Source organism: Phascolarctos cinereus, unplaced genomic scaffold, assembly GCF_003287225.1.
Source record: "Phascolarctos cinereus isolate Bilbo 61053 unplaced genomic scaffold, phaCin_HiC Scaffold_726;HRSCAF=1367, whole genome shotgun sequence".
Lineage (NCBI taxonomy): Eukaryota > Metazoa > Chordata > Mammalia > Diprotodontia > Phascolarctidae > Phascolarctos > Phascolarctos cinereus.
In genome coordinates this window covers 389,539,111-389,563,567 of record NW_027556098.1, presented here as the reverse complement: position 1 = coordinate 389,563,567, position 24,457 = coordinate 389,539,111, and the positions used below count along the sequence as shown (strand labels likewise).

At 46.0% G+C, this 24,457-nt stretch overlaps 1 protein-coding gene and 1 long non-coding RNA gene across 3 annotated transcripts; one reads left to right on the top strand and one right to left on the bottom strand.

Moving 5' to 3' along the window:
- Positions 1 to 173: 173 nt before the first annotated feature.
- LOC110199182 (F-box only protein 44) lies at positions 174 to 11,064 on the top strand. Of its 2 annotated transcripts, none has more exons than XM_020973926.2 (7): positions 174 to 268; positions 2,372 to 2,659; positions 6,061 to 6,187; positions 6,524 to 6,619; positions 7,261 to 7,396; positions 8,684 to 8,867; positions 9,523 to 11,064. In XM_020973926.2, the coding sequence occupies exons 1-6, from the start codon at positions 238 to 240 to the stop codon at positions 8,825 to 8,827; spliced, it is 822 nt and encodes a 273-aa protein (XP_020829585.1). In that variant the 5' UTR covers positions 174 to 237; the 3' UTR covers positions 8,828 to 8,867; positions 9,523 to 11,064. The 2 variants fall into 2 exon arrangements, with proteins under 2 accessions (XP_020829585.1, XP_020829598.1); XM_020973939.2 differs by having other exon boundaries at positions 183 to 268; positions 2,319 to 2,659.
- LOC144454229 (uncharacterized) lies at positions 6,975 to 21,492 on the bottom strand. Its single transcript, XR_013482553.1, has 2 exons — positions 11,066 to 21,492; positions 6,975 to 9,838 (listed from the first exon to the last, which is right to left on the bottom strand). It is a non-coding gene; the product is annotated as an uncharacterized LOC144454229 (long non-coding RNA).
- Between the last annotated feature and the right edge of the window lie 2,965 nt (positions 21,493 to 24,457).

Genomic DNA, 24,457 nt, shown 5'->3' with positions numbered 1-24,457 from the left:
CTGAGGGCCCTGTAGCTCTGACATCCTCTGTTCTAATATTCTCCCCAGCTCTAACACTACTCAGATTCTGGGATCCTGGGAATGGGCGGTCCTGGCAGCCTGGGATTGGGGGGTAGGGGGAAAGGAGGCGGGACTCTGCAGAGCCGAGGGGCGGGGCCTCAGCCCAGACCAGCGCTCACTCCGCCGGCTGAGCGGCCCGCCGCGCCCGGAGCTGGGAGGGGGTCCCCGCCGCGCAGGATGCTGGGGGTCTCCAAACGGCGTTGTCGAGGTCACTGCTGGGGGCGGGGGCGGTACGATGGGGAGCCGGGAGAGAGTCATCCAAAGAGGGAGGGGGCACGGCTCCCTGTGGCTCGGAGCCTTGCGGAGGGGCCGAGGCAGGAGCTGGGAGCTAGTGCGCCAGGGTCCTTGTCCCCCAAGGGCAGTGCCGCAGTGCAGGCCGGGCGGGGGCGCGCGGCGGAGGCAGCGACAGTAATTTTCCAGGCTGAATTGGCAGAAGCCAAGGGAGCTGGGCCCTCAGGGACCAGGAGATGGAACTGCGGAGGGCAGGGAGGGCGAGAGGCGGACAGGACAGGGAGCCAACCCAGCCCACTCCGCTGGTTTGACAACAGAGGAAACTGAGGTCCGCAGAGGGGCAAAAGCTTACCCAAGATCTCACTGCGGTTAACTGGATACCATTCACGAAAGTACTCGAGCAACAGATGCCCACACACGAACACGAGCACACACACACGTACACACAATTACTTTTAATTGTAGATTATCCCTGATAGAAATGGGACCCGGGACACAAATGATCCACAATACAAATAATCCCCAGAATGTATATATTCGGCTGTCAAATGTATATGAATATCGAAAGATCACTTTAAATTCCTAATCTGACTCTGCACAACGATGCTATGCATTTTAATGATATTTAAATGGAATGGAATTGGGGCATGAGCCTGGGCCGCAGCTCTGTCATTTACTGTAATCTGGCTGATTGTGGGAAGGTCACCGCGCCTCCTTGGGTCTCAATTTCCTTATTAGTAAAATGAGGGATTTGGATTAGAGCGTAAAGGTCTTTTCCAGCCCATACCCGCTGTCAACGGGGAGACGCCACTCTGAAGGGCCAATCAATCAATCAAGGCGCATTTATTAAGTGCCTACTATGTGCCAAGCACTGAGACAAAAGACAAAAATGAAACAGTCCCTGCCTTCTGGAGGTTTACGATCTAGCCAAGAGAGACAACACATACATATATACGTATATGCTAAAAAGATACTAGATAATTTGAGGGAGAGGCAGCAGGGGGTGGGATCAGGAAAAGCTTTATGTAAAGAAGAAAAGGAGTCTGTAAACTTAGCCTTTGTTTTTTAATGTTGATAATTGTACTATATAATATAATTGGTTTCCTTTGCAAATCCTTATTTTATTTTATGAATTTAACATTATTAACAACCATAGGCTTTGTACATATTTGCTTGTTTTCTTCTCCTTTAGATTTCGAGCTCCTTGAAGGCAGGGATTGTCTTTTTCTTCTTTTCATATCACCAATGTTTAGCACACTGCCTGGCACATAGTAGGCACTTAATACATGCTTATTGACCAAGTAATTGATTGACCAGACTGCCAAAGAGATCCATGGCATAAAAAAGGAAGGTTAACAACCCCCAGATGTTGCTTGAGCTTAAGGTAAAGGATTTGGAAGAGGAAAGAAAGGAAGGCATTCCAGGCATGAGGCAGAGAGGAGATATGGAGTTTTGTGTGTGAGGAACAGCAATGTCAGCTTGAAGGTTGTGAACCTAGATGATTAAAAGGGTAGGTTTTAAAAGAAGAGTGGCTTTGGAAGGAAAGATAATGAGTTCTGTTTTCAGTATGTTGAGTCTGAAATGACAGAATGTCATTCAGTTTGGAATAGGCGGTTAGTTAATGATGTGGGACTATAGCTCAGGAAAGAGGACAGATAGATAGATAGACAGACAGACAGACAGACAGATACAGACAGATCAGAAAATCATAGACATAACAACTGAACCCATGGGAAATGAAAGTTCTGAAGTGGTGGCTGTGCTTTTGTCCCTAACCCATCCCTAGCACTGTGGCTATGGTGCCTGAAGACAGCACTCCTCATAGGGGTGTGTGTGTGTGTGTGTGTGTGTGTGTGTGTGTGTGTGTGTGTGTGTGTGTGTCCCAGCACCTGGACCCAGGGCAATGCAGAATCCAGACTTCTGTGAAAGTATTTGTGCTGTATACGTTCACTTGGTAGAGCCATGGTCAGTGTAGACACTGCCTTTTACAGGCATGTTTCCACTATTTTTGTGTGTCCCCAACACAGATCGTGGCCATTATAGACACTGGACCTCACAGACCTGTGTCTGGTGTTTGCAGATCCCCAGCCCGTCCTGACTATTGGTACCATGGCTTCCATCAATGACTTACCCAATAATATCCTTCTGGAGCTGTTCTCCCTGGTGCCAGCCCGGCAGCTCCTGCTGCACTGCCGGCCAGTCTGCAGCCTGTGGAGGGACCTCATCGACCTGGTGTCCCTGTGGAAGCTGAAGTGCCAGCGTGAGGGCTTCATTCCCAAGAAGTGGGGCCAGCCTGTGTCTGACTGGAAGGTTTTCTACTTCCTCTGCAGCCTCCGGAGGAACCTGATCCGAAACCCCTGTGCTGAAGGTGGGTTCCTTGTCCTTGGTACTATAATAGAGTCTATCCATGGAGAAGCTACAGTGTAGATATCAGTAGTATACATCACAGTAGCCATACAGTGTAGACACCTAGAGCATATATCTCAACTGCACAAGATAGCTAGAATATACATTATTCTCATAGTACCTTGTACACAGTATAGATACCTATAGTATGCCATACAGAAAATCAATATACTATGTACCCCCACAATGTACATTATAGTCATTATACCATGTAGAGATCCAGTGTAGACACTTATAGCATACGTGACTACAACAGCCTATTGTAAATGTCATAGTGTATGTGACTCTGACTATACAGAATGAGTAGCTATAATGTGCACTACGTACTGTACAGTATAGATAGGCATGGCATATATAATACTAGCTGACATTTGTATGCAAACATATATGCAGAGGGGCAGCTAGGTGGTGAGGTGAATAGACTGCCAGGCCTGGAGTCAGGAAGACTCTAAGTTTAAATCTGGCTTCAGACACTTAACTAGCTATGTGGCCCTGGGCAAGTCACTTCACCCTGCTTGCCTCAGTTTCCTCATCTGTAAAATGAGCTGGAGAAGGAAATGGCCAACCACTCCAGTATTTCTGCCAAGAAAACCCCAAATGGGGTCACAGAGAGTCAGACATGATTGAAAACAACTGAACATCATGTAATATATGTATCTCACTTTAAGGTTTACAAAGCCCTTTACGTATGTTTCTTCACAACAACCCTTCAAGGTAAGTATTCCTATTATCCAGCATTTTGCAGCTAAGGAAACTGAGACAAGGAAGTTAAGTGACTTGCCCATGATCAGAAAACTAAGACGTGCAGGACTACCCTACCTAGTCTCTCCTAACTCCAAGTCCTGCGGGCATTCAGCTGCACGAAGCTGTGTCTCTGTTTACATGGCATAGACACATTAAGTGAACGTGATACCAACTGGCCAGAGTAGACACTCAGAGTATGCATAACCCTAAGTATATAGTGTAGATACCTATGAAATGCATGCTACAGACTGCATAGGGCCTATACCTGTATAGTATATAAGACAACTTAACGATACAGATACTTACAGTATACATTATAGGACAGACAACCATGGTATCTATGGCACAGGTTACATACTGTCTACACTTGCAATGTTCAAGACACCAGTAGGTAACATACATAATTATAGTATTCATAGGGTACGTGACATTGGCTGTATAGTATAGGCATCTATGATATATATGGCATGTGCTGAATGTTGTCTATGCCAGGAGTATATAAAATAGGAAGGAGACAGGAGTTCAAATTTGGCCTCAAGGGGCAGCTAGGTGGCGCAGTGGATAGAGCACCGGCCCCAAAGTCAGGAGGACTTGAGTTCAAATCCGACCTCAGACCAAACACTTGACACTTACTAGCTGCGTGACCCTGGGCAGCTCAACTTAGCCTCTGTCTACTTCAGTTTCATCATCTATAAACCAGGGACAATAATCACCCCTATTACTCCCCAGGGTTGTTGGAAGACTCAAATGAGATAATATTTGTAAAGAACTTTGTAAATCTTTTTTTTAAATAATTAATTTGTTTCTTTTTAGTTTTCAACATTCACTTCCATAAGATTTTGAGTTTTAAATTTTCTCCCCCTCTCTCTCCTGCCCCCCCAAGACGGGGATGCAATCTGATATAGGCTCCACTTAGACATTCAAATTAAGCATATTTTCCCATTAGTCATGATGTAAAGAACAATTAGAACTAATGGGAGAAACCACAAGGATGAAGCAATAAAACAAAACAACAAAGGAAAAGGAGAGCAAATAGTCTGCTTCAATCTGCATTCAGGCTCCCTGGTTCTTTCTCTGGATGTGGACAGCATTTTCCATCATGAGTCTTTTGGAGTTGTTTTAGATCCTTGCATTGCTGAGAAGAGCCAAGTCCATCAAAGTCAGTCATAGCACAGTGAACTTTGTAAATCTTAGAGTGCTATATAAATTATTTTGTTATTGTTGAGCCATTTCAGTTGTGTCTGATTCTTCAGGACCTCATTTGGTATTTTCTTGGCAAAGATACCGGAGTGGTTTGCCATTTCCTTCTCTAGCTCATTTGACAGATGAGGAAACTGAGGCAAACAAGGTGAAGTGACTTGCCCAAGGTCATACAGCTAGTGAGTATCTGAGGCCAGATTTAAACTCAGAAAGAGGGGTCCTCCTAAACCCAGGCCCAGTGGTCTATCCACTTCGCCACCTAGCTGCCCTTCCTAGTATAGACACTCACAGTGTATGTGACTGTTGTGTGTATATATAGATATAGATGTGTATATATGTGTGTGTATGTATATATGTATGTATACATTTATACACATATTTTATATAACATACATATATTTGTCAAGTAGAGTCTTTTATTTCTGTCTTTCCCCAGAGAGAGCTGCCTACCCTCTCCCAGCCCCAGTCTAGTACTCTCTCTCCCTTCCTACTTTCCCCTCTCCCCAAGCTGTTGGCACTGTCCAGGCTCCAGCCCCAGTCAGGGGTAAGGAGACAAAGGGGGAGCCCCCCAGCACAGAGTGTTCCTAAACCCACAGTCCATACTCATGTGTACAGGGCACTAACTGGACAGTGTAGACACCAATACTGTTCATCACTCTGGAGATACAGTATAACCCACCTACAGGTTGTCATGAATGGCACCAGCCCTCCACAGCATACAATGCAATCTGTTCATGGCTCTCTGTGACTCTCTACCATGTGCCACACACCGTGGACGCAGAGCCTGAGACTGCCTGGCTTATATCATAAACATTGTTGCCGGGCACTTTTCTGTGATCTAGATTCTACTCAAGCCATGAGGCACGCCACATGGTATCCCTTGCAGAAATCATCAAGCATTACCCAGCAGGTGAGGGAAGGCTCAGAGACAGGTCCCAGCCAGCTCCTCACAGCCCCCTCCTTTCAAAAATAAGAGTGACTCACGAGCACGCATTCAGAGGTATCGTCTCCCATTGCCACCTCCCACCTCTAATGTCACTGTCACTGTGAGAAGGCAGGGGAGGAAGACAGAACCTGGCTGTAAAGGAGTGAGTTCCTCAGAGCTTCTAAATGGGAGGACGGCAATGTACAAGCCCAGATCAGTGGTTCAGTGGGAAAGAGCATGGAACCAGAGGAGCTGAGTGGGAATCTTGGTTCTATTATGTGACTTTTGCCCTCTCCCAGCCTCTGCTTCCTTCTATGTAAATCAAGGGGTTGGACTAGATGCTCCCCCAGCTTTAAGTCTGTCATCCTGTTTCATCAACAAGCATCCACCCCCACCCCTGGGCCTCAGTGAGGACAGGTGGTGACAGAGGTGATAACCTCAGCACAGCCCTGAAGGAGGCTGCCCCCTCTAATTTTTGCTCTGCTCCCCAATAGAAGGCTTTGAATTTTGGACCCTGGATGTGAACGGAGGAGATGAGTGGAAAGTGGAAGACTTGCCGGGGGACCACGGGAGGGTGTTTCCCAACTCCCACGTCAAGAAATACTTTGTCACGTCTTATTAGTAAGAATTGGGTTTGGTGGGGGTGGGGAGACCGTCTTGGCCCCAGGGAAAGGGGCTATTGGTGGATGGTGGAAAGGGAGCTGGTGAGCTTCATGGGGAGGGATCTCCACATCCTCTTGCCCCACCTGTCACAGATGACTGACCCAAAAGAAGTCCACAGGCTGGGGGCCATGGAATGAATGATTTGAACCCAGGATCCCTCATGGTGACCAGGCTGCCCAGGGGCTGGGGACTAGGGACAGGGCGAGGATGTATGGAAGACCTGAGACACCTCCTCAGTGTGACCATGAGATGAACATCTCCCCTGGGGTCCCTCCCCCTATACATTTCCCCCAGCACCTGCCTCAAGTCTCAATTGGTGGACCTGAAAGCTGAAGGATATTGGGAAGAGCTGATGGACCGGACTAGGCCAGACATTGTGGTCAAGGATTGGTGAGTCATGGTGGGAGGAAGGTGTCCGGCTCCCTTAAGATTGTTCTAGTAGTTGAGTGATTGTCCTGCCCTGATCTTGCTGAGAGTAGGCAAAAGGACAGGAGGGAATCCATGTGGATATGGGCAGGAAGAAAGTGAGGATACCCCAGGGACCTCCTCTGGATTCTATTCTTCTCATTCAGTAATTCACGTGAATGTCTGTTGACAGACATTTATAGGCATGGTGTTGCATGGCAGGTACACACATGTGTATGTCACAGTCCCTTCCAGCCAGGGTGGAGAGCACTTGCCTGCTGCTGGTAAGGGGATGACATTCATTCTGCTTGGCCTCAGGGGAAGAACTAACAGCCATGAGTGGAAGGTACAAAGACAGGCTTTACATAATTTTGTTTTTAACAAGTTCCCAGTGACCAAACTACTCCAAAGTCCATAAGTGGTTATACATCTCTACCTAGATGAGTCATCTTGTCCAAACCAGAACTCATCAGCCTTTCCCCTAAACCATCCTTCTTGCTTATGTTGAGGGCACGACCATTCTCTGAATTCAACATCCCACTTCTCACCACCTTGCATTTGCACCCTTTTGTAGTCAGTTCCTGATTTCCACCACCCACGCCCCCTTCTTCCTCAAACCTCCCCAGGTTTGCTGCCAGACAAGACTGTGGCTGCAAGTATCAGGTCTGTGTACAGCTCCTGTCTTCAGGGCATGTGCCTCTGGGCACCTTCCAGCCAGATCCTGTTGCCATCCAGCAGTGGAGTGATGCCAAGTGGAGAGAGGTGAGGAAGGAGAAAGAGTGGGATATAGAATGGCCTCTCACTTGGAGGGGATTTCCCAGTATCTAAGACCACGATGGCCAGGGGAACCACCCAGCCCAGATCCTTTCTTCCATAGCCCGGCCAAAGGAGCACTAGACCGGAGGCCAGGGGGATTGGTGAAATGCTTAACATGGAGTCAGATGATGGCAAGTCTCAGCTCTTCCACCTACAATACAATTAACAAGAACACCTCCTGGGCTAGTTGCTGCCTTGGGAGTTATGTAAAGATCAGAAAAGATAAATATTCCCTATCTTCTTTGACCTTACAATCTACTAAGTGGATAAGGCAGCAGTAACACAACAGTATATGCTAAGTACTTTAGAGGTACTTTAAGTGGTCTGTGTGGCTTTTAAGGGGAAAAGTGGAGGGTACAAGTTCACATCTCCTTCTTTCTGGGCCTAGGTTTCCTCATCTGTAGTTAGAGGGTTAAACAAGACTATTGGTTTCTAATTTTTTTTTCCACACATGGCACAGTATTATTCTTTGGTATGAAGAGCCAAGGTGCATTGAACAGTTGACAACAGCACAGAAAAGTCAGCAGACTCTCATGTACAAATAATAATAATAGCCAGCGTTTCTACAGCACTTAAAGATTTGGAAAGAGTTTTGTAAATAGGATCTCATTTCATTGTCACAGAAATCCTGGGATGTAGGTGCTATTATTATTTCCATTTTTACAGATGAGGAAACTGAGGCAGATATCAGTTAGATGATTTGCCCAAGGTCACAAAGCTAGTGTCTGAGGCTGGATTTGAACTCAGGTCTTCCTGACTCCAGGCTCAACGTTATCCATTGTACCCCTAGCTTGCCTGTCGTTCCAAGTATAAATTCAATGTAATTCTTGGCACATCTTTTAACATTGCTGGACCACAACAATGGTTCCCCGCCCTTTTTGTGAGTATAGGGCCTCTTCCTATCATCAAAATGTTTTGCAGCCAATTCCTTTGATGGTAGTTGTGCCTTTGATAGCCATTAATTGGTAGAATATTCATTTCTCAAAAAATAACCTTGAGACTCAGGGCCTTGGAGCCCACAGATTGTGAACCCCTGGACAAGATGATCTCTAAGCACCTTCCTAACTTTCTATCCCAATAAATCACATAGATTGTAGAGTGGCTTCACAAGGGACTCATAGGATGCTAAGTATAGCCTTGGTCCCCTGGTTCCCTGCTCCCCTGGGTTGGTTTCCTCGGGCCGGGGTTGAATAGACCCTCTCCCTCAGCCCTCCTCCTCTTCCCTTCTTCCAGGTCTCCCACACATTCTCCAACTATCCACCTGGTGTTCGCTATATCTGGTTTCAGCATGGAGGAGTAGACACACACTACTGGGCAGGCTGGTATGGTCCCCGAGTTACCAACAGTAGCATCACCATTGGTCCCGAGTTGACCTGAGTCAACCCACAGCCCACCACTGCTGTACCCTGACCTACTGGTGAGTAAGCTTCATGAGGCTGTCCCTCAGTCTGGGCCTTTAAGAGGAGGCAGCTGGACATGGTATATTCCTTCCAGCTCAGTGACTTCTTACCTCAGTGAAGTTGGGCAAGACATTTCCATTCTCTAGGCCTCAATTTCCACATCTATAAAATGAATTAGACTGGCTGATTGCTAAGGTCCTGTCCAGCTCTATCTGTGTTCTTAGGCCTCTCCCAGCTCCAGGGTCTCTGGTTTGAACATTTTATGTCCTGAAGTTTCTGTAGGCTCTGACATTGTGTTCCAAGGCCCATCCCAGCTCTGACATTCTCTATGCTAAGGCTCCTCCCAGTTCTGACATCAGGTTTTAAAGCCTCTCCCACCTCTGACCTTCTGTGTCCTAAGGACCCTTCTAGCTTTGACATCTCTTCTAAGGCCCCTCCCAACTCTGTTATTTTATGTTTTAAAGCCCCATCCTGTCCAATCATTTTCTGTGCTAGGATTTCTTCCAGCTCTAACATTCTGTCCCCAGGTCCTGCTCAGCTATGACGTTGTATCTTCCAAAGTCTCTCCCAGCTCCACATTCTCTGTTGTAAGGTTCTCCCAGCTTTGATACTCTGTATTCTAAGGCCTCTCCCAGCTCTAACATTCTCCATTCTGTTCCTCTTCTCTAACAGCTCCATCATCCTAGGTCCTCCTTCTTTGCACTGCTGTTACAGTCAACTCTCAATTATCCAGGGACTGTGAGCCTGACAGGTACATTATCCAGGCCCCTCTCCATCGCATGATGATTCCTGGTTGCCATCGGAGCAGCGTGATACATTGGAAAGAAATCACTGGACCTGAAGTTAGGAGATGTGGGTTTGAATTCTCAGCTCTAATGCTTCCTGTGTGACCTGGAGCCAAGTCACTGCAATTCCTCTGAGCCTCAGTTTATTGTTCTGTAAAATGGGGATGAGTCCAGGATGGTGCTGAGGAAAGCATTTTGTAACCCTTAAGGATAATATAGAAATGAGAATTATTATGATTATTGCACAGAGACCCCTGTGCTCTAGAGAGCACTTTCGAGAATATTTCATTCCCATGGGAAAAGCAAGGCAGATACCAGCATGTCCGTCTTTCAGAGGAAGAAACTGAGGCTCAGAGAGAGAAAGAGACTTGGCCAAGGTCACACAGAGAGGTAGTGGCCAGGACTAAAGTCCAGGTCCCTTTCTGCTGCCTGCTTCCAAGGCCCTCTCTTCGTTAGTGCCTCTGACCAGAGAAGGGGTAAGTAAGGACCTAGAAGTCGCCCAGACCTCTTTGGGACAATTGGAGAGCAGTTCAGGGGAAGGCTCACGGGGGCTTTGGAGCACAGGGGGGTTTGAGATCTAAGCTGGAGTCTGGGATCCTCCCAGCCTAGTGCGGATAGTGGCGAGTTGACTAGCTAACTCACCAGCCGCTTTGAACTGTCTTTTCTCCCCCACTTTTCCAGTCCTTCTCACTGTCCCCTATTTCTAATCACCAGTCTCTCCTTTCTAAGGCTTGAAAAGGCACCAGGGCTGAGCTTATCAGCTGTGGCCCTGGGAGCCATTAAGAGCTTCTGGGAGAGAGAGAGAGGGGGGAGATAGATTGCTGGACCAGCCCCCCCCCACTGAGGGTGAGGCCAGTTTCCATGCTTAATTCTTCTTTGACACCTTGTCCCCCAGGCAGATGGTGCTTTAGCCCCAGAGAGAACAGAGGTCCAAGGAAGACCCTGGGTGGAGAGTGGGATGAGTTAGGTGAATCTAGGGCAGGCAAGGTCCTGCTGATCCTGAATTGTCCACAGGAGGGCGAGGTGGCATGTGGGGTCTGCCTCAAGGTGGACCCAAATGCCTAGGGCCTAATCAGACCCCAGGATTCAACTTGGGCAGATGGGGATCAAGGAAAAGAGTGCCCTCTCCCCAACAGCCAGATAACACCAGCCCCCTCCCTCCCCTTTAGGTGAAGGGCTGTCCCTCCTCCTGGGCTTGGGTATCCTCCCCCACCTGCCCTCTCTCCTAATAGCCCCCATGGGCCAAGCCTTGCCTACACTAACGAGTAATCAGAAGCTCCTGGTGGGAGCTGCCATTCTCAGGATTCCCCCCTCCCCCTCCCTCCTGCTGCTTTGAACCCCACACCTTCCTGCTCAAGTGCCATCAGTTTTCCTCCTCAGATTCTTCTCTTTGGAGCAAGTAGCCAAATAAAAGGTGTTTGAGGTCAAACCTGTCAGCTGTGGTTCCTGGGGGCAGCCTCAGTGTTCTCCTCTGAAAAATGGGGCGGTCAGAATGGGGAGGCACCAAATGATGTCTCAGGTCCCTTCTGGCTCTAAATCCTGTGATCCTAGGACAGAGGAAAACTTGGATTCTCTGCCAGAGTCCAGAAGAGGGTGGTAGTAGAAGCAATGTGACCTCTCCCCCAGGCTGCCACCCACACCCTCGAGGCTTATCAGGTTAATGATGTTACCTGAAAGAAGGAGGGAGCACGGGAGAAGCTGCACCCAGGGACTAGGGTCCAGATCTATGGGTTGGAGCCCCAAACTGGAAATTAAATCTATGTCAGGGCCAGAGGCTGTGCCCCAAATCTCACATGCTGCCTTAGAGAGGACAGGGCAGTAGTAGATTGGGGAGGCAGGCCTGCAGGAGGCAAGGTGAGGGTGTTGGGGACTAGGAGAGCAAGAAAGAGATGGAGGAAGCTCAGCCTCAGAACTTCCTGTCTGAAAACGGATCTAGTTCCCTAGAAGGAGCCGAAGCTGCCCTACTGAGGTTGTGATCTGACTGCCAGTGGAGGAATTGAGTCGGAGACTAGAGGCTGTAGATAAGACTCCTGCAAGAGCTGGGAGATGTCCCTTCTAGCTGCAAGAATGAAATGCAAGAATTAAAAAAAAAAAACCACAAGCCTTGGGAGGCCGAGGAGAGGGTTTAGATTCTGGCTGTGCCACATGGGTCTCTTTGGGCAAGTCATGTCTTTGCCCTTGGTTTCGTCGTGGATAAAATGAGGGAGTTGAACTGACTAGCATCTCTAAGGCCTAGGACCCTCTTAGCCTGAGCTAAGGAGGTCAGTGTGATCCCAGGGTCCAGGGCGTAGAAGCATTTGCTGACTGGCCACTGGGGTTTTGCAGAGACAAAAACAGAGCCCAGTGCTGGGGTGAGACCCTGATGGCTCCAACCCTGCCTCTTCTTGCTTCCCAGAAGGCAGAATAGAGGCTTGAGTGAAAGGAAGAACAGCCATTTCAAGGCCTCTGGTGAGTGAAATTGAGCCCAAAAAGCTCAGGGGTTAATAAGAGCAATGTGTTCTTGGTTACTAGGAGAAATGTGCATCAGAGCACATCCCTCATTCTGAAGTGATCTGTAGCTAGCTCACTTGGGCTGTGGTTAGATTCGCTCAGCTGCAGCAGTCTGCAGAGTAGAGAAGGCAGTCGCTGTGAGAGTGACGGCACCAAGAAGTGACAGGGAGGCGAGCACGGGTGAGATGGCTTGCTGAGGGGAGCAGAGGATGGGGCATCTGTCTGCACATAGGCTGCTGGCCTCTGTACTGTTAACCCTCTGCAGCCTCATCCTTACAACCGGGTTGGTCCCAGGATGGCCTGGTGAGTTGGGGGCTGGAAAGGGCTGAATGCAGGCTCCTATCACCTCTCAGCTTAGACTCCCAATGATAGACTCTCCCTTCTATGAGATCTGGCCTCAGTGCAGCTGCCAAAGTAATCAGGCCTGACCATGCCATTCTCCCCTTCTGAAAACCTTCAGTGGCTCACTATTACCTCCAGGATGCAATAGGAATGTCTCAGCCTGACATAGTCTGACCCCAGCCTGCCTCACGATTATCCCCTGCACCCACTCTCTATTTCAATTAAACTAGATCATTAACTGACCCCAGAGTCAGAATGTCATTATCTCCAGTGCCTCCAGATAATTTCATTTTCTCTAGGCCCCTGGACCTAGAATAAATGGGCCTAGAATACATATCAAATCACTTTTCAAAATATTTATTTATGCTCCCTTTAAGATTCAGTTCAGGTGCCACAAGGCCCTCTCTCAATTCCTTTCCACCCCCAGCTGTTAGCACTCTCCAAATTGTCTTGTGTTTGCCTACTGTCATAAAATAATGAATAAAGAACGTCGTCAAATAAATGTGTGATCCAAAAAAGAATATGGGCTGGTCACATAGCAAGAGGAAAGGGATAATAATAACTAGTATTTACAATCTTTATCTTATTTGTACCTTACAACAACCTTGTGAGGTGGGCACTATTCTTAACCCCCTTCAAGAGATGAGGATGTGTCGCCCAAGTACTTCAGGGAAGGCTACCCGCAGGTTGGGTGAACTCCCTGTGGCAAACTCAGAGGAGGGCAAGAGCCATACAGGATGGGGAGGCATGGATGGATGAGAGGCACAAATACAGTAGAGTATTGGAGTATAAGTCATATCCCTTGCCCATCAACTGGGGAATAGCTGAACAAGTTGTGATATATGATTTCGATGGAATACTATTGTGCTATAAGAAAGGGTGAGCAGAATGGTTTCAGAAAAGACTGGGAAGATTTATATGAACTGATGCAAAGTGAAGTGAGCAGAACCAAGAAAACATTGTATACAATAAATATTGTATGCAATGATCATCTGTGAATGACTTAGCTGTTCTCAGCAATGCAGTGATCCAAGACAATTCCAAAGGAGTCATGATGAAAAATGCTATCCACACCCAGAGAAAGAACTGATGGAATCTGAATGCAGATCAAAGCATACTGCTTTTCACTTTTTTTTTTCATGGTTTTTCTCCCTTTGGCTCTGTGTCTTTTCACAACATAACTAATATGGAGAAAATGTATAAAATAAAATATTTAGGATTACAAAGGAAAAAAAAAACCAAGTTGAATCCCCCAGGAGAATGTAAGCTTATTTCTCTTTATATCCCCAGTGCCTAGAATGAGCTTAACACATTTGCTGATTTTTTAATTTGGATTTACCCGGACCACCTTGACACAATCTCTGTAGATTACAGACATTTGAAATCCCTCATACTCATTTCCCCTACCCCCAAAACACTTATGGACCACCCTCCATCTCTTAGTTGGTTCCATGTCAAAGAAGGATTAACTTAATGTTTCCTGAAATGAGCACAGAGAAGAAAGGAAATCTGACTTCTAAGAGTTAGATAAACCTGGGCTGGAATCTTGCCTCTAACACCAGCTGTGATCATGGACATATCACCCAACTACTCTGGGCCTCGGTTTCTTTATCTCAAAAATTGGAGTTTGTGTAAAATATCTGTTATACCTCTCAGAGATATTGTGAGGATCAGAGGAAATAAAGTGTAGAAATTGATTTGCAAAAATAAAATCCTATTTAAGTGTCAACTATAATTACCATAATAGAGAATTAGAGAAGATGGGTTAAGGATGAGACTAAGTGCAAAATTAGAAATTATTAATAAGCAGAACCAAGCGTAGTAAATATGGGAATGGCCTTGGAGTCAGGAAGACTTGGGCTCAAATCCTGAGCCACGACTTGTATTGGCTGTGGGACCTTGGCCAGGTCACCTTCCCAGACAACTCTGAGACTATAAATTGCCAAGAAGGTGCCAACCTGCATCAGAAGAGGGAATTCTGCAATGAGAGTTCCTTATATCAATGAAATCACCAGTCGGATAAAAAAAAAATCAGTATTATGATGACTATTATAATATCACATAGGTAAATATCAAATTGACTGAGGGAGTTAATATGGGATTATTTATGTCTGTGCTTTCCTTTGCTAGTGTAGATATTTGGGAGATGGCTCTGGTAACCCTGCAGGCCCCACAGTCTAGTTACACTGTTTAATAATCAGCGATGGAAAGAATGCTGGACAAGGAGAGACCTAGGTTCCATCCTGACTCTAACACCAACTGGCTATGAGACCTTGGACAATTCACTTAAGTCACTCTGCACTTCAGTTTCCATCATCTGTAAAATGGGATATTATAACAATTACACTATACAACAACAGAAATCAGTCTGTAAATGTGTTTATTAATATTTGGGGGGCCTGGAACCATGATTTCATCACTGAGCAACTTCAGGTTATGATAATAATTATTACTATTAAAAATAAATAATAATAGCTATAATATGGACTTAAATAACAATAACAGCATTTATATAGCACCTTAAGGTGTTGTAAGGCAATTTGTATAGGTTAGTAATAATAGCTAATGTTTTTATAGAGTATTTAAGGTTTGGAAAGCACACTGCATATGCAGAAGATGCAGGGTCAGCCACTCCTCATCTCTGACAATACTCTTAGGGGCATGCAGGATGTTTAGGGCAGGCTAGCAGCTCGGGGGGGGGGGGCTGCCGAGCCCTTCTCAGGGCTGCTCATCCATCTTTGGGACCCACCTGTTCTACTCAACTCTCAGCTGTGGTTCCAAGAAACTGTGGCATGTGCAGCAGCCACATTCCATTAATACCGTCTTGGCAGACAGGCTAAGCCAGGGTGAGGATGACTGACAGGTCTGAAACCTGTCAGTGAGTTAGGGGGATGTCTACCCCAAGCACGGAAGACGTCCCCCGGTGAAATGGGCAGATGAGAACAATTTGTTCCAGTGGCCGCGAAGGCAGCTGAAGCAGGCCACGTGGAGCGCTTAGAGCTTGGTCAGGCCTCAAATACGCCAAGGTCATCCACTGCATCCTGGTCACCCTGACTTTTGTCCTGCCACTGAACTTTGACAACTCTGGCAGAGAGAATAAGGCCGATGAATTTGTGCAGCTCTGCCTCGCTTACACCCAATTCACGCACAAGTCAAGACATCACCCATGATATCATTGGTCCTCTTCAAAAATGAAGGACAAGCAACAATGCTCTTAAAAGGTAGCCTGGGATGCTGAGAAGTGACTTGCCCAGGGACACACAGCCAGTGGGTGTCATAGGTCAGGATTTGAACCCAAGTCTTCCTGTCTCCAAAGCCTACCCTGTACCCGCTATATGAGGTTCTCTCTTTCATTAAAAATTAATATCCTCCCATAGTTAGTCAGTCAACAAATATTTATTAAGCAACTATGTGGCAGGCAGAGCGATAAGGCAACAGGCCTATATTAGGCACCATGCTAAGCTCTGGGGGACACCAAGAAAGATAAAAGACAGTCCTTGCCCTCACGGAGCTCACGGGCCTTATGTTTCCCCTCGTCATGTACTTTTAAATGACTCCTAGCTAGGGGCAGCTAGGTGGTACAGTGGATAGAGCCCTGGCCTTGGAGTCAGGAGGACCTGAGTTCAAATCCAACTTCAGACACTTGATACTTAGTAGTTGTGTGACCCTGGGTAAGTCACTTAACCCTAATTGTCTCACTAAAAAAATAAATAAATGACCCCCAACTTTTAAAAAGCCCATCATTTCATTTGATTCCAATAAGATATTTAGTTGGGCCCAAGACAGTATTACTTGCAAATCAGGAAACTGAGGCCCAGCAAAATTGTGTGACTGCCCAAGGTCACAGAGCCAATGTGCAGAATTCCAATTAAGGATCATTAAGCGGTTCCTGCAAGCCAGGCATCTGTGCTAGACGGTGAGATAAAATCTAATAATGGGGAAAATCCCCCTACTTACAAGGAGCTGTCATTCTCATGGACTGGATTCAAATTCATTCGATTCAGCAAATATTTATTAAGCACCTGCCTTGGGAGAGGCCCTGGGCTGAGTGCTGTCTTGGTCGATTCAGTAAGAAAGTGTCCTTGCTCATCTTGGTGTGGCTATGTAACCCCAGGTGGCTGCTCTCTGCTAAAGGCCCAGACATTCAATAGCTCCTTCTGACCCACATTTCTTTCCAGGCGACTCCTCTCAGCTTACCGTACACCAGTTTCTGCATCCTATTAGCAACAATAAGGTGGAACCAGAGGTACCTGGGGCTCCAGAGATGGCTGGCTCCCAGTGCTGCTACCAGAATGCAGAGATTCTGTGGGATGAGTAGCCGCCCCCTTCTCTCCTCTGACCGTCCCCACCCTTATGCAGGCTCTCATCGCCTCACACCTGGACTATTGCAAAAGCTGCTGGGGGAGGGGTCTGCCTGCCTCAGGTCTCTTCCTACTGTAGCCCATCCTCCACTCAGCCACCAAAGTGACTTTAATAAAACAAAAGTCTGAACATGTCACCCCCCCCCCAATAAACTCCTGTGGCTCCCTGTTGCCTCCAGGATCAAATACAGAATGCTCTGTTTGGCATTCAATGCCCCCTCCTACCTTTCCAGCCTTCTTATACCTTGGTCCTCAGCACATGCTCTCGCATCCAGTGACGCTGGTCTTCTGGCTGTTCCACACACAAGACCCTCGTCTCTCAGCTCCGGACATCTTCTCTGGCTGTCCCCCATGCCTGGAAGGCTCTGCCTCCTCCTTTCTGATTACTGCCTTCCCTCTGATAATCGTCACCCAGTTATCCTCTGTGTAGCTTGTAGTCTCTATCTCATTTTTGCAGGTTTTCTCCCCTATTAGACTGTAAGCAATTTGAGGGCTTGTTAAGTCGTTTTAGTCACGTAGGACTCTTCGTGACTCCTTTGAGGTTTTCTTGGCAAAGATACTGGAGCAGTTTGCCATTTCCTTCTCCAGATCATCTTACAGATGAGGAAACTGAGGCAAACAGGGTGAAGTGACTTGCCCAAGGTCACACAGCTAGTAAGTGTCCGAGGCCAGATTTGAACTCAGGAAGATGGGTCTTCCTTATTCCAAGCTCAGTGCTCTGTGCACAATGGCGCCCCCTAGCTGCCCCATCTTAAGGGCAGGGACTGTCTTTTGCCTCTGTATCCTCAGTGCTTAGCACAGTGCCTGGCACATAGTAGGTGCTTAATACATGTTTCTCAATTGATTGCTTGGATGGGATGGGGTTCTGTAGGAGAGAGTGTTGGACACGAGAAAGCATTCTGGCCCTACATGTAAAGGACCTGGGTTCAAACCGTACCTCGGCTACTTAATAGTTCTGTGACCTTGGACAAGTTATAATCTCTTAGACCCTTAGTTTCCTCTTCTGTATAATGAGAGAGTTGGCTAGCTAGCTCCTGAGGTCCCTTCCTGCTTCACAGCCACGTTGTTCCTTGGACTCTTGGCTGCATTTCTCGCTCCTGAGCCCAGCCCAAGGTGGGATTGTTTGCAAAGGGTCTCTCAGGCTTTGGGGCTCTTCCTGGTAAAACCACTCCCAGCCTCTGGGGTTCGTAAGCATCTTTTGATGTGAAATAGCCTTACCTCAACCTCCCACATTGTAAACAGTTCCTTCTTATAGCTCTCTTGACAGTCGGTTATCCAGACCTTGCTTGCACACTTAGTGTGACTGGGAACTCACTGCCTCACTCATTCCTTTATTTGGCCCTTTTAAAGTAAAGTTCAAGTCCCTTTCCTTCAGGAAGCCTTCCCTGATTCCCCCTGTCAGTCATGCCCCTCCCACCATACAACAGATTCTTTTGTCCCTCCCTCACATATAGTTCACTGGATGATAGACTTAGAGCTAGAAGGGGCCTCGGAGACCATCTCATCCAATCCCCCCATTTAACAGATGGAGAAACCAAGGCCCAGGGAGGCTAATTTGCCCAAGGTCACCTAGATCATATCAGAGATATGATTTGAATCCTGATGTTCCGATTCCACTGCCCATGCTCTTTCTACCATACTACGGGAATATTCCCCATTAGGCTTGTAATTCAATTTAATCTGATTCAACAAGTATTTATTAAACTTCTACTATATGCAAAACAGGGCAGCTAGGTAGTGCAATGGATAGAGTGACTGGCCTGGAGTCAGGAAGACCTGAGTTCAAAGCTGGCCTCAGACACTAGCTATGTGACCTTAGACAAGTCACTTACCTTGTTTGCCTCAGTTTCCTCATCTGTAAAATGAGCTGGAGAAGGAAATGGCAAACCACTCCAGTATCTTTGCCAAGAAAACTCCGTGGCCATATTGGAGTGCTGTGGTCCCCAGGGTCATGAAGAGTCAGACACAACTGAATGACTGAACACCAACAATGTGGCAATGTCCCAGGCTTTGGGGATACAGCAAAACCAGTCCCTGCCCTTAAGGAGTTTTCAGTCTAATGGGGAAGACAAACAAGTAGGTATAAACCAGCTATACGGAGAATCAATTGGGGACAATCAATAGAGGGAAGGCCCTAGAATCAAGGGAGACAGAGAAGAGCTTCCTATGGAAGGTGGGACTCAAAGGAAGCCAGGAAAGCCAAGAGTCTGAGAGGAGGAGGGAAAGGATTTCAGGCATAGGGCACAGCCAAAGGAAATGCCCAGAGTCAGGAGATGAAGTACAGCTATCCCCTCTACATCATGACTTTCCCTATTACAGGTTTCGGTATATCACGGGTCAGCATAAGAAATGAAATGGGAATTTTGGGGGCGTCTCATGAAGGCCAGAAGGCTACATGGAAAAAGTTTAGGAACTCAAAAATGCATCAAATATACGTATAATGTTATATAACATCAAGAATAAAAGAAGGAAATCCAGGAAGCCAAAAAATTTCTTCTCTGGTATGGCACGAAGGAAGGACCAAAAAATCTTATGTGGATTTTCCAGATTGAGGAGATGCCACGCCCCTAACCCCCACAATGTGGAAGGGATAACTGTATCTTGTTTGAGAACCACCCAGGAGGCCATCCTCCCTGTAGAGGATACATAGTAAAACTGGAAGGGGAACTTAGGTCATTTGGAGGAATGATATAAAGTAAGACTAGTTCTGTGAACTAAGAGAATGTTGTACACAATAACAGCCACATTGTAGGATAACTAATATTGATAGACTTAACCCTTCTCAGCAATACAAGGATCTAAGACATCTCCAAAGGCCTCATGATGGAAAATGCTATCCACATCCAAAGAAAGAACTATGGGGTTTGAATGCAGATTGAAGCATACTATTTGCTATTTTTTTTCTTCTGTTGAGTTTTGTTTCCTCTTTCTAGTGGTTCCTTCTATTGCTTCTAATTCTTACTTACAGCATCACTAATGTGAAAATATGTTTAATAGGAATGTACATGTATAGCCTATATCAGATTGTATGCCGTCTTGGGGAGGGAGGTGGGGAGGAAGGGGGAGAAAAATTTTAAACTTGAAAGCTTATGGAAGTGATTGTTGATAAATCAAAATAAATTAATTAAAATAATAAAAAAAAAAGACGAGTTCTGTAGCCTTGAGTAGAAGTCAGTTTTGTGTTTTTACATGTCCTGTAAAAGAAAGAGAGAGAGAGAAATGCAAGGAGCAATGCTGTCCAGAGTCATTGTGGAATTCCATTGTTCTAATGCTGGCACTCTTTTCTGTTTTACCTGGGACACCTTGCAGACCACTTCACCTCACCATTCATCTTCCCATCACTTTTTCGGTTACGCAGAGGTGATGGTAGACTTCAACATCTTTCCAAGCATTCAAAAAATGTCATAAAATTATGTTGGGTTAGGCAAAGGGGATGAGGGGGGAAAGGAGTCTCAAGATAGGGAATTCATAATCTTGGTAGGTTGGTACTAAGATGTTCATTGGCCTGTCAAATGACCAGTAGGTGTCAGAGACTAGGTTTGAACCCAGTTCTTTCTGGTTCTGATTCAGGACCTGCCTCCATGCCCCTCTGACCCCATGTTTGACCCATCTGTTCTAGATATTCTTTTTTAGGAGTTACTTGGGCTAGATGGCCAATGAGGACCCTTTCAACTCTGAAAAGACTTCTGGGGCCTGAGACCCACCAGGCCCTACACTGTTCTAGAACCCATGTCCTTTACTGGCATTTAGATGTGGTTGGGGAGAATGGAAAATTTGACCTCTTGACCTACCCAGGGCCAAATTTCCCAGGTATACAAGGGTCAGTAGGGGAAGAGAAAACTCTTCAGTGAGCATATCTGGAACTAAAAATCTTCTTATGGCCCAACAGAACCTCTCTTGACTCTCAGCTGGTAGACTGAAGGCCAAAAGTTACTGGAAGGAACTTCCTTACAACAGCGAAGCCAGATGTTGTGGTCAAGGACTGTTGAGGAGAGGTGGGGGCTGAGTAGGGACAATGTCCCTGCACAGGAGCTGACCCCCCAACTTGGGGCCTGCTCTTGTCATTGTCATTCCATGAGGGGCCCCAGCCATGCTCACCTTGCATACACCCTAGACTTCCTTTTGGTAGTAGTCCTTCCCTCCCTTCCAGCCCCTCCTTCTGTGTTCACTTTCCCCATTACAATGTAACTTCCATGAGAGTAAGGACTGTCTTGTCTAGTTCTTGTACGCCCGGACACTTAGTATACTGTCTGTCTTATATTAGGTGCTCAACAAATGCTTTCTCTTTCCAGCACCATAATCTCATAAAGAAAGTAAGGCAGTAGTACTAGTCCTATTTTTCACATAGGATAACTGAAACCCAGTTAGACCAGAAAGATCACACGAAGTTTCCTGTGCTCTTTCTGTGGTAGACACCTAGTCAGACCACAAATGTCAAAGAAGATGGGGGAAACATACACATTCAATTGGGTACGGAAATCTGTCTTACCCTACAGGAAAATAGGGGGAGAAGGGGACAAGAGAGCAGGGGGGTGATAGAGAGGAGGGCAGATTGGGAAAGAGGGTAATCAGAAGGAAATACTTCTGAGGAGGGACAGGGTCAAAAGAAAGAATAGAATAAATGGGAGGGCAGGATAGGATTAAGGGAAATAGAGTTAGTTTTTCACAACATGTCTACTAAGGAAGTGTTTTGCATAACTGCACATGTACAACCTATATTGAGTTGCTTGCCTTTTCAATGAGGGTGGGTGGGGAGGGAGGAAGGGAGAAAATTTGGAACTCAAAGTTTTAAAAACACATGTTTTAAAAAAAATGTTTTCACATGCAACTGGGAAATAAGAAATACAGGAAATGGGGTACAGAAGTCTATCCTGCTCTACAGGAAAATAGAAGGGGAAGAGGATAAGAGAAGGGAGGGGGAGAGATAGAAGAGAAGGCAGACCAGGGGAAGGGGTATTCAGAATGCATGCCATCTTGGGTTGGGGGGAGGGGTGAGAAATTTGGAACTCAAAAACTTGTGGAAGTGAATATTGAAAACTAAAAATAAATAAAAATATACAAACAAGATGGGGAAACATTTGTTCTGACTTGAGAGATGGGACTTGGCCATCCTACCTATTAAAGCAATACAGCAAGTGTATAACAATAACAAAAATGTCAAATATTATCAAATTAGATAAGACATGTAGAGCACTTTGTAAATCTTAAAGTGCTGTGTAAATTCTATGCGTCATAATTCTTTGTTGTTGTTGTTTTTTTTTTGTTTGTTTTTTGTTTTTAGGCAATGGGGTTAAGTGACTTGCCCAGGGTCACACAGCTAGTAAGTGTTATGTGTCTGAGGCCGGATTCGAACATCATAATTCTTAATAATAACATAGCCAACACAATTAATAATAACACAACACTAACATCAATAATGATGTAACCAGTTATATTAATGGTGTTATTACAATTGATTAAATATTAATAACATATATCAATAAATTAAATATTAATAACAATTCTAATTAATCATGATAATACAGCCCATATTTTAAGACCAGTATTTTCCTCATGTTACATAACCATGAGACACAGAATACTATGGCCTCCTATTGAATTAAAGATGAGTACCACCCAGAAGGGACAGCTAGGTGGCACAGTGGATCGAGGTCTGGGACTGGAATCAGGAAGACTCTTTTTTCTGAGTTCAAATCTGGCCTCAGACATTTACTGTGACCCTAGAGAAGTCACTTGACCTCTATTTGCCTCAGTTTCTTCATCTGTAAAACAAGCTGGAGAAGGAAATGACAAACCACTCCAGTATCTTTGCCAAGAAAACCCCACATGGGGTCACGAGGAGTCAGACATGACTGAAAACAACTAAACAACATGAACAACATCACCCAGAGGGCAATGCAAAGATGTACGGTGGGTGTGAGTAAGCTATGACCTATGACAAAGAAGGAGAGGCAATGTAGAAGTAATAGGGCACCAGACTCGGAGTCAGAAGGATCTGAGTTCCAATCTCATCTCACATGCCTACTTCTTGTATGGCATGGGGCACGCTAGTTCACTTGCCTGGGATTCAGCTCTGTAAAATGAGGAGGTTAGACTCAGTGGCCTCTGAGTCCTTTTCAGCTCTAGATTTATGATTCTATCAATTATGAAGGGACCTAGAGTAAAGCATGTCATCAAAGAAATGTTTGGGGGAAAAGATAAGCTAGCCTTGTGGTGAGCGTGAGGGACAGGAGATAGACAGTCTATGCATACCACTAGTATCCACCAGGAGTCACGAGAATTTGAGGAGGGTCTCCTACACACTGGGTGGACCCTCTGGTTATCTTCCAGCAGGACACAGACAAGAGTCACAAAGAATGGGCTGGCAAGGATAGCTCCCATTGAGGGGAAGACTCCCATCCATGAAATCTCAGATCTCTTGGAGTGTGTGTGGCTGTGTACACATACATGTAACATACATGTATTTAAGTAGACACAGAGATAAAGACACAGAAAGGGACATGAATTAAATGCTTGCAAAGCACATTACTTGTACTATACCATGATCCTTCCAACAACCTTTTGAGATGGGTACTATGGGTACCACCAACCCCATCTTATAGATGAGAGGACTGAAGCAAAGGAATCTTAAGTGACTAGTACAGTTATACCTTCCACATCTTGGAGGTTAAGGGCACAGTGCCTCAGCAATCGGGAAAATCCTCATGAAAAATTTTGGCCTTCCATTCATACCAGAGAAGAAGTGTGAATGTTTTGTTTTTTCTTTTATGGAGTGTTTACAGTACCTTATTGTAAAATTTGGGTTCTTAGGTCAGAGGCTCTGTATCATCTGCTGGCCTTCATGTGTCATGTGTGGCTTCTGTAAAACTCCTCCAGAATTTCCATTTAATTTCTGATGTCAACCTGTGATGTGTCAAAACCATGATGGGGAAAGTCATGCTGTGGAAGAGATAACTGTATAGGATAAGAGCTTCCTGGGACGAGGAACTATTTGTTCTTGCTGTGATATGTGTCTGAAGCACTGTTTAACTCATGACTGTGTCTGGATACTACCCTCTGATACAACCCTGTATGCATGGGTGGAGAAATAGAATGGGTCCGCCAGAAGCCTGACCAAGAAGTTCTGATATGCAGCTGGGAGCCTCACGCCCAAGGAGCCCTAGAGTGGGGCCAGTTCCTCATGGGATCCTAGGATCTAAGATTTAAAGAGGTCATCCACTACAACCCAGTCATCCCCCACTGCATCCTGGGCCATCTCCAGTAGTCTTGGTCAATATCTGGCCACTGGACCCAGGTGGCTCTGGAGGAGAAAGTGAGGCTGGTGACTTTGCACAGCCCTCCTTCACTCAAATCAAAGTCAATTGCAAGTCATGTCATCATCTCCCTGATGTCATAGTCCTCTTTAAGAATGAAGGACAAACCACAACCACAAAACTCATTTTACAGATGAGGAAACTGAGTCCCAGAGAGAGGAAGGCACTTACCCCAAATCACAAAGAGAGTAAATAGAAGAACCAGGATTTGAATACAGGTCCTCAGACTATCCTTCACTATGATGCACCATGAGCATCCCTGTTCTCTACCAGAAGTGATCATCCATGCTCCTGCCCCAGATGATCCTGTACACAG